General features: G+C 45.8%; 2 protein-coding genes across 3 annotated transcripts in view; one reads left to right on the top strand and one right to left on the bottom strand.

Moving 5' to 3' along the window:
- Window positions 1-7,623, top strand: part of LOC135104810 (uncharacterized) — an 11,922-nt gene extending 4,299 nt beyond the window's left edge. For both annotated transcript variants that reach the window (XM_064012429.1, XM_064012428.1), the window contains exons 2-9: window positions 1,036-1,087; window positions 1,637-1,757; window positions 2,488-2,618; window positions 3,220-3,329; window positions 3,897-4,042; window positions 4,735-4,966; window positions 5,462-5,578; window positions 6,401-7,623. In XM_064012429.1, the coding sequence (XP_063868499.1) occupies window positions 1,040-1,087; window positions 1,637-1,757; window positions 2,488-2,618; window positions 3,220-3,329; window positions 3,897-4,042; window positions 4,735-4,966; window positions 5,462-5,578; window positions 6,401-6,518 (1,023 nt within the window). In that variant the 5' untranslated portion in view covers window positions 1,036-1,039 and the 3' untranslated portion in view covers window positions 6,519-7,623. The remainder of the gene's footprint in view (window positions 1-1,035; window positions 1,088-1,636; window positions 1,758-2,487; window positions 2,619-3,219; window positions 3,330-3,896; window positions 4,043-4,734; window positions 4,967-5,461; window positions 5,579-6,400) is intronic.
- An 89-nt stretch (window positions 7,624-7,712) lies between these two features.
- Window positions 7,713-10,000, bottom strand: part of LOC135104809 (uncharacterized) — a 14,374-nt gene continuing 12,086 nt past the window's right edge. The window contains exon 11 of the mRNA XM_064012427.1: window positions 7,713-9,949. Coding sequence (XP_063868497.1) covers window positions 9,848-9,949 — 102 coding nt within the window. The 3' untranslated portion in view covers window positions 7,713-9,847. The remainder of the gene's footprint in view (window positions 9,950-10,000) is intronic.

Genomic DNA, 10,000 nt, shown 5'->3' on the forward strand with positions numbered 1-10,000 from the left:
GAAAGAGAGAAAGAGAAAGAGAAGACAGAAAACATAAGGAAACACAAGATAAGAAATATCACGAAACTTGTTTGTAGCGAGATGATCTAGTGACGAAGGAGGGAAGGAGGGAGGGAAGGAAGGAGGGATGGAGTGCAGTGTTATGTAGGAGGGAGATGAAAGAGCGAGGCAGGGAGATGGTCTGGCAAGATAAGGTGAACTGACAAGAGTGACTGGGATGCTAATGAAAAGACTGGCTGACTGGTGTACTACGCAGTGTGTGTGTGTGTGTGTGTGTGTGTGCGTGTGTGAGGAGTTATTGGAGTCAGAGTGCGCGTAAAGAAAGTTAGTGTGATGTAATGCTGAGTGTGTGTGTTGTGGCGTGTTGGAAAGTAGTAAGTTTGGTGTATTATTGTGAAGGAAGCAAGTGTGGGGTGACAGTAAGTGTGTATGAGGTATTAGTGTGAGTGCAGCGTGTTTGGAAAGTGGTAATTTTTTAGGGTATAAGTGTGAGAGATGCTTGTGGTAAGTGTGAGGTACCAATAAGAGTGTAGCGTGTTTGAAACGAGTAATTCTGAGGTATGACTGTGTGTCGTGATGCTTGTGGTAAGTGTGAGGTACCAATAAGAGTGTAGCGTGTTTGAAAGGAGTAATTCTGAGGTATGACTGCGTGTCGTGATGCTTGTGGTAAGTGTGAGGTGCCAGTAAGAGTGGTTTGCTAGTGTTGGATGCAAAAAAAACACAAATCTTGATCTTGTTATACTTTTTTTTTTTCTAAGATGATTGATGGAAACAGGAAGGTAAGTACAGTTCATGCTGGGACTGTCATGTGTAGATGGCGTCTTGCAGCTTCCCTTATATTCTTACCATGCTCTCTTTAAACACTGTGGTCCTTGGAATGCTGTACCACGGTTGATCTTGGTGTGGTGGTGATGATGATGATGATGATGGAGTGAGGCACTGCACTTTATCACTACACAGGATGATAATGGTGGTCGTGGGGAGGGCAACGCTGCAGGCAAGGTGTATAATAAGTGTCTCTCTTCTGTGCCACAGGAGAATGGCGTCTCGTGGGTCTGTGCTGCTGCTGGTGCTGGCCACTTTTCTGGTAAGTGGCTCTTTGCTTCTGGAGGCTCTGAATGACTACTAAAAGGGGAATTGTGGGGTGAATGTTGTAACTGTGGTTATCTACTTCTGGCGAGATGGTGTGGAGGTTGTGAATGACAAAAAGGAGGACTTCAGACTTAGTGTCATAGCAAGGAGATGGTTTAGCTGTGTGTTATGAGCAGTTCAATACTAAGGTTCATATTTTCAAACGTTTCAGTGGTTCATCTCGGTTCATTGGTCTCTGTTGGATGTTGCAGGGGTTTCCAATGAGGTTTATATGATGCTAGTAATAATTTAACAAGAATTCCGCATGAAATTCTGACTTATCACCCCCCGGACCTTTGAAAATGGGAATCTAAGAAAACGTGCTTCATTTCAAACTTTTACGGGGAGACTTAAAAAAAAATCATTATTGACCGACGAGTATGTACAAACCTAACAATTTAACCTAGCAAACTAATCTTATTTAACGTAACTTAACCTAACAGAATACTGTGGTCGTGTTTATCATCCCCCTTACTAGCTTCCCTTCCCCCCGTTCCTTCCCCAGGGCGATGTAAGGGGCCACGGACGCATGATGGAACCGCCCGCCCGCAACGCTATGTGGAGGTTTGGCTTTCCGAACCCCGTGAACTACAACGACAATGAACTGTACTGCGGTGGTTTCGCGAGTGAGTCTCCGTGGGGATTGAAACTTGAGAGGGGGTAAAGGTAGTGATGAAATACGAGGGAAAGAGAATAAATGGGAAATAGATGGTGAATGAAGGGAAGGGTGGGATGAGGGGCAGTAGATATGATGTGTAGCTGTTCTTGAGGGTGCGTGTTTGTGTGTGTAGTTAAAGTGAACTGTGTAATGTAAATAGGTGTGGGGATAGTGAACAGGGAAATCTTTGTGGATGGTGGCATCTTTTTATCAATCGACTGTCATTTTTTGTCATTATATGTGAACGTGTAAAGCGATTTGTTACGTCAGTGATGGTGATAAAAGATGTCTTTCTTCTCCTTCTTCTTCTTCTTCTTCCCTCCTCCTCCTCCTCCTCCTCCTCCTCCTGATATCAGTTTTTCCATACTGCATGGTACTTTTCCCAACTATTTCCATGTCAGCGAAAGCTGGAGGGAGTGGTGAGTGGGGAGGAGCCTTCTGCTATGCTGTCCTGTCTCTCTTCCCTGTAGTTAGTTAGAAGTAGTTACCAAACAGCCTTGCAAGGACCAAAAGGTCTGTTGCTGTTTGGCTTTCCTTTGTATTCCTTTGTATTCTTGATTTTGTTCCTGTTCTTGTTATTCTCGTCCTTCTTGTTTTTTCTCTTTCTTCTCTTTCTCCTAATCCTGCAACACCATCATCTCTATCCACTCCCCCACCACCACCTCCTTCTGTCTTACCACCACCACCACCACCCGCAGTCCACTACGGGAAGAACAATGGCAAGTGTGGCGTGTGTGGGGACGACTACCGTGACAAGGTGCCGAGGGACCACGAGGCGGGCGGCACGTATGGCAACGGCATCGTCACTAAGCGTTACATATCTGGCCAGGTGAGGGACGGGGCGGGAGGGGGAGACAGTGAGCATTGTTCTGGTTGACTTGGTTAATAGATGTGCATAGATAGATGGAGAGAGAGGTAGATGAATAAACAGTAGACCTTCTTAGCTGGGTGACGTGAGGGGAAGGGAGATAATGGGGGAGATAATAAGGGAGATAATTAATACGTGTTATGTGTTTCCATGGTCGATACACGTAGCCAGTAGCCAGTAGTAGATAGGTAGATAGGTAGATACATATATACATACATAAGTAGATAGATAGGTTTTTTTTTACTTGGTTAATATACTTTGTTTGTTTGTTTGTTTGTTTGTTTGTTTCTCGTATAGCCAGCGATAGGTAATGGATTTTTTTTCTCTCAATGGGTCTTTTTTTTTTTTGCAAACGGTAGAACTTATTTTTCTTCCTTTTCTTGTTGCCCTAGGTCAGTGTCCCTCTTATATGAAAAAAAAAAAAAATGGTAGGTAGCTGGATGAGAGGTCGATATAGATAGATAGATAGATAGATAGACATAGATAAATAGATAGATAGTAAATAAAGTACTTCATTTTCTCTCTTGTGACCTTTCTTGACCTCGCTTGACCTTACCCCCAGGTGATCGACATTGAGGCTGAACTGACCACCAACCACTGGGGTTACATGGAGATCAAGTTATGCCCACACAATGACCCGTCCATGGAGGTCACCCAGGAGTGCCTTGACCAGTAGGTAGCTTGGGAAGGCTGGGCAGGGGGAGGGCAGAGAGGTGAAGGGAGGGGAGGAAGGGGAGAGGAGTGGATAAAGAAAGGTACTGAACGGGTTGGTGAGGAGCTGGAAAAGGAAAGAAAGGGAAGAGAAGGTAAGGGAGGGAAAGGAATGAGAAGGAAGGGGGAGGAAAGGGAAGGGTAGGGGGAGAATTGGAGTTGTGTAATAAATGGGAGGTTGGTGAGGGAGTGTAATGGGGAAGGGGAGTGGACTGTGAGAGAGGGGAAGGGAAGGGAAGGGAAAGAAAGGGAAGGGAAATAGTCGAGAAGGGGGAAAGACTAGTAATGAAACATGAGGGAAAGAGAGGTAGATAGTGAATGAAAAGGGAAGGGAAGAAGACAGTGAAGGGAACGGGAAGGAAAAAGGATGATAAAGAGAAAGATAAATCATTCTCTCTCTCTCTCTCTCTCTCTCTCTCTCTCTCTCTCTCTCTCTCTCTCTCTCTCTCTCTCTCTCTCTCTCTCTCTCTCTCAATACCCCTTTCCGCGGCACCCATTCACACCGCTCCTCTTCTGCGCCTCCATCAGGTACGCGTTGCCCATTGAGGGGACCACGGAGACGCGCTTCGTGATCCCCCAAGAGAGCTCGAAGACGGAGACCTTCAGGTGGCGCGTCAAGCTGCCGGACGGGGTCACCTGCACCAACTGTGTCGTGCAGTGGAAGTACTTTGCAGGTGAGGAGGTGGGGCTGCAGAAGGAGCGGTAGAAGGAGTAAGAGAAATAGATGAAGGAGAAATAGAAAGATAAATAAAAGGAGGAATAGAATAAGGAGGAAGAATAATAGAATTAGTAAGAGGCGGAGGAGAAAAGAAGAAACAGAAGATGAAATAGGAAGAGGAACATGAAGAAGAGCTATCTATCTGCGTATGTATCAGACCGGCAATCCCCCAAGGGGCGGTCCAGACATAGCACCACACACACACACACACACACACACACACACACACACACACACACATCATCCACACTCTTAGCCGCGTCCGCCCCTGGTGGAAGAAGAGGAAGAGGACAAAATATCCACGTAGTTTAATTTACCAGAATGAAACGAACAGTTAAGATTCTGTAACAGTACTTCTATTTTCCCTCTGTAATTTTAAACCACTCACCTCCCTCCCCAACACGCCCCAGCGCTCCTATCACTCCTTCCCTTCTTCATTCCCTCCAACACTCTCCGTTTCTTCTTTGTGGTGCTCCCGTCACGTCACCACAGTGGACAACCTTCTCCAACTCACTTTCTCTTCTGCGCCTTCCTCAGCTACACCCTTTACAAACACATCTTTCACCCCATCCAGCACTCCTCTCCCACTCTACAACACTAAGGACTCTTACACGTACCCAGCCTCCTCACCTTCACCTCCATCTTCAGGCAACACGTGGGGCCTCTCCTCGAATGGCAGCGGGGCGGTGGGCTACGGACCGCAGGAGACATTCATCAACTGCGCAGACGTGACCATCAACACCAACATCCCCACTGGCGTGTTCCCCGCTGACGCCTTCGTGGACAACCCGTGGCAGCTGTTCTTCAGGGGCAGCTACCCTGGGGTGAACTCGAAGAAGACTAAGCCTGGACCCGGTGGCCTCACCCCGCTTGTCGTCAGGTGAGGGGCGTGAAGGAACTCAAGAAGGAATGAACTACAGTAGACTTGTTGTCCCTTACGAGGTTGTTTTTAATAAGCTGTACTGTTCATTCTTTTGCCTCTTATTCTTTGGGGACTGGCACCTCAGTGGGCTTTTTTTAATATGCATTTTGTTGTCCTTAGCCAGTGCCCCTCTTGCATAAATAACGAAAAGATCTTAAGGAACGGATGCTAGATGGGTGGTAAAGGAGGAGGTGGAGGAGGAGGATGGAACGGCGCACTATGTTCAGTAAGCTTCAATATTTAATGTTAAGTAATAGATGTGGGAAGGTAATGGAGGAGTTGGTATGAGGAGGAAGAGGAGATGGAATCGTGCACAGTACTTTCATTTCTGGAATTTTTTTTCTATTTTTTTCTATTCTTTCCACCTTACTACTTTTACTACTTCTACTGTAATGTACTACTACCATTCTTCTTACTTTTACTACCACTAACCTCTGCGTGGTGGTGTTGCAGGAGCCAGCTGTGCATTCCCGTGGGCCACATGCGGCGCTTGGAGCACATGGCGGATTGGTGCATGAGAAACTGCCTCATGTATCCACCCAACTGCGACCGCGCCTACTGCAAGTGTGTGTAAGTATTTCCTGCCTGCCGCGGCTGGCTGAAGAGCTACGTCCTCCATTACGCAACACTAATGGAATGTAAGGTGATATATATATATATATATATATATAGAGAGAGAGAGAGAGAGAGAGAGAGAGAGAGAGAGAGAGAGAGAGAGAGAGAGAGAGAGAGAGAGAGAGCGTTTGGAAGGTTGGGGGGGGGAAAGGGGCGGAAGAAGACAAGTGAGGAGAGGAATTTTAGTGAAAGAAAAAATTCGCTCTTTGTTTACAAACACTTTTACATGGTCCGCTTCGTCCCTATATTTGGCTAATCTTTTAACCAAGTCTTCAGCCATGTTGTTGTGGACAGCAGTGGATGGATATGTTAATCATCACGGATTTGTTTGTAAACTTTGGGTTCTGAGCATGCGCCATTCGCGGGCGGACAGCGAGGTATAAGATGCCAGCTAGGAACACAATATGCTGCCCACAGCAACATTGCTGAAGGCTTGGTTAGAAGATAAAGGTATGAAATAGACCCTAAAATGTGTTCACAGCAGCAGGGTTTTGCTTGTAAACAAAGAGCGGATAACAGCGAGCACCACACCTGAAGAACAAGGGACAGCCAGGAACACGGCACTGGGTCTAGCAGGACGCGAGGACAACACCATGAGGCACTCCACGGCTATTTGTGCCTTGGTTCATGTTTCGATGTCATCACGCTATCTTCACCACCTTCACTCTATCACCACCACGACCACAACCACCCTATCACCACCACCATCACGCCATCACCATCGTCACCATCACCACCACCACCGCTAGCCCTCCTCCTCTTCTTCTCCCTCCACAGGTACGAGTGCGAGGCTGTGGGTGACTTCAAGAAGCAGAAGTATGCGGACCGTTACTGCCACCAGGAATGTCTCAAGTACCCGTCCAACTGCTCCGAGACGCTGTGCCACTGCTTCTGAATCTGAAATGAACCGCTCTCTGAACCTTGTGAACCACCACCACTGCACCACCGCACTGCCACCACACCGTCACGCCACCAGTTATTCAGTCACCCAGCCAGTCTCTAATCTTACAGTTACTGCTGCTGAACCAGAAATGAACCGCTATCCGAATCTTAGAACCACTGCAACCGCACAACCAAATATTTTACAGTTAATATCATAAATCTTTGTTTACGTGATTTTCTTTTTCTTTTTTTCTTTTTTTTTTTTTGAAGAGCAGAGCGCCATTACTTTTCTTATTATTATTACTTTTTAATCTTTTTATTTATACGACTTGCTTTTTGTTGGATTACGAAGTGGTTTGATTCGCTGAGGCTTGGTGTAGATCCGTCAGCTGCTTCCTGTGTGTGTGTGTGTGTGCGTGTGTGTGTGTGCTTGTTGAGGAGCAGATCTTGTTAACAATGAGAGTAAGTTATGCTTTTATTGTTATATTATCTTTTTTTTTTATATATAAATTATTACGTGTTTTGTTTTTAGTGTGGCTGTCTGACTAGCAGGCTGGCTGGTTGGCCGATTGGTTGATTGACTGATTGACTGGTTAGTTGACTGGTTGACTGGCTAGTTGACTGAATGGATGGCTGGTTGGCTGACTGACTGGCTGGATGGCTGGCTGGATGGCTGACTGGATGGCTGGCTGGATGGCTGGCTGACTGAGAGATGGATTGACTGACTGGCTGGATGGCTGGATGGCTGAATGGATGGCTGGCTGGCTGGGGAAGGTGTTTGCAAGGTGAATGAACGGGGAAGGTGTTAAGTGTTGTGTGTGTGTATGTGTGTGTGTGTGTGTGTGTGTGTGTGTTGTTTGCATTGATTTTTTGTTTTTAATTCTTTAGTTGTTTAGTTTGTTTGTTGTTAAGTTGTAGATTTTAGTGGTTTGTTTATTACTTTGTTTGCTTTTGTTTGTTTTTATTCGATTGTTCCTGCATTGCATTTGTTTTATTTGGTATTTATTTACTTATTTATTTATTTATCTGCCCATCTATCTACCTATCTATTTATCTCTTATTAGTGTCTGTTATGCAGGTGGCAGATTGATGACTTCAATATACACCACCTGCATGTGTGTATGTGTATTTATTTCCTCGAGTGTGTGTGTGTGTGTGTGTGTGTGTGTGTGTGTGTGTGCTAAGGTAATAACTCAAACGCCATCACTTTTCCGATAAAAATATTTCATTAGAACACCAAACTGATGATGAATGATAATACAACATTACATACGTACATACACAAGTGCAACAAAGGATTGTCTTCTCAGCTCACAAAAATAGCATCTTTCCACAGCAACGCTACATAAGCGCGGTCACGGGATCTGAAGGCTGCACCATCGTACTCTGGCAATTTATTTCAATTTTACGTACGTTCTGTTAATCTGTCATGGCCAGGACGGCGTCTCTTAATTAAACGACTTTGGTTTTGGCATTTGGTCACCGTTACCCAGAATGGATGCCCTTCCTAACCTCGGACCATGGCCAGGATTCGAACCCCTGCGGTTAATGATCCTTCGGCCCCCAAGCACGCGCGATACCACTGCACCACGGCGGTTGCAGATAAAATCAAATACTCTGGCAGCCTACCCGTCAACACTGTGTTCTAGCCCGTGCATGTGGTAATCTTTAGGAACACTTACCACTCTTAATAGTAGTACATACAAGCAACAATAGCGAATACCACTAAATATAGTCAATTATACGTTTTTACATATAACTAGCAGTGATATCTATATAAGTTTTCCTAAAGCGTTTTGCAGGCATGGATTCAGACGCAGTGTTGATGGGGAGGCTGGCAGAGTGCGATAATGCAACTTTTAGTCCCTCAGTGAGTACATAACACGAATGCCACTATAGTAACCAGGTGACGCTTGCAGGTACATATAGTATTATCCTCATCTACCAGACACTTACCGCCAAGTTAGTGTGAACAGCCAGCCTTGCGGTGCGTCGCGGCCAGTGTGATAAGTGTACAGTATAATTTTCAGGTCAGTATTCGCAAACACTTCAGCCTCTCACAAGAACTCTTTCCAAAAGCCACAGAGATGATTGAATGGGTTCCCCTGAGTATTTTTCTTTCTTATTGATGATGAAGAATCCTTGTCAGACTATCACTAGGATCATGAAAACGCCTCCGAGAATCCTAGTAATGTCCACTAGAGCCTGTTAAAGCTGGTGGAGATGAAGGCGCCGAAAGGTTTGAGAATGTGATCCCACGCACGTACTCAGAAACGCATTAGACTCTCACAAGAACTATTTTCAATGGCCACAGAGAACGTTAGCCAGGTTTCAGTGAGTGTTTATCCCATTGGAAATGCGGAATTCTTGTTAAACTTCTTCAGTGACATTCAATTGCCCACTTCTTCTACACTGAACATCATCAGTCACCAGTTTTTCTCACCATCTTCTGCTGCTAACTTAGTAAAGGGGCCTCATCCAACCGTGTATGGAGTACACCTCACATATATGGGGGCTCCACTCATATTGCTCTTATAGACAGGATGGAATCAAAAGCATTTCGTCTTATTAACGCCTCTCTTCTAACTGATTGTCTTCAGCCTCTCTCTCTTCCTTTCATCAACTCCTCTCCTTTAACTGATTGTCTTCAGCCTCTCTCTCTTCCTCTCATCAACTCCTCTCCTCTAACTGACTGTCTTCAGCCTCTCTCTCTTCCTCTCATCAACTCTCCTCTAACTGGCTGTCTTCAGCCCTTCACCCTCTCTCTTCCCTCATCAACTCATCTCTAACTGACTGTCTTCAGCTTCTCTCTCATCGCCGCAATATTCTATCTCTTGTTATCTTCTACCGGTATTTTTACGCTAACTGCTCTTCTCATCTTGTTAACTGCTTGCCTGCTCTCCTCCCGCGTCCTCCCTGCACAAGCCTTTGTATTTTATCTCACCCCTATTCTGTCCACCTCTTTAATGCATGAATAAATCAGTATTCACAATCTTTCATTCCTTTTTCTGGTAAACTCTGGAACTCCGTGCCTGTTGCTATGTTTTCTTCCTTCCTCTGACTTGGACTCTCTCAAGAGGGAGGTCTCAAGACACTTATCCTCCAATTTTAGATGATCCATTTGGCTCTTTAGTACTCAGATCCCAGTGAGACTTTTTTTCTTCATTTTCCTTGCCCCTGGCCAGTGACCCACTTACATGCAAAGGATGCTTGTTAAATCACACGAACACCCTGGAACACCTCAATTAGCCTCCACTGAATGCCTGATATGAAGGCGCCGCCAAGTGAGACACAGACACGTTTGCCAACACAGACCCGGCGTGGGCTGAGCGGTGCGGGGCGCTAGAACTCATCGTCGTCAGTGGGGGTAAGGTCAAGGGGCAGCGTGAGGTCCATGCCGCCATCCATGCCTGACTTCCTCACCGGAATCACCTTGGGCATCACCTGTGGGAGGGAGGAGAGGGTTAGACGGCTGACTGAGGGCTGACTGAGAGA

This window comes from Scylla paramamosain, chromosome 11, assembly GCF_035594125.1.
Source record: "Scylla paramamosain isolate STU-SP2022 chromosome 11, ASM3559412v1, whole genome shotgun sequence".
Taxonomy (NCBI): Eukaryota; Metazoa; Arthropoda; class Malacostraca; order Decapoda; family Portunidae; genus Scylla; species Scylla paramamosain.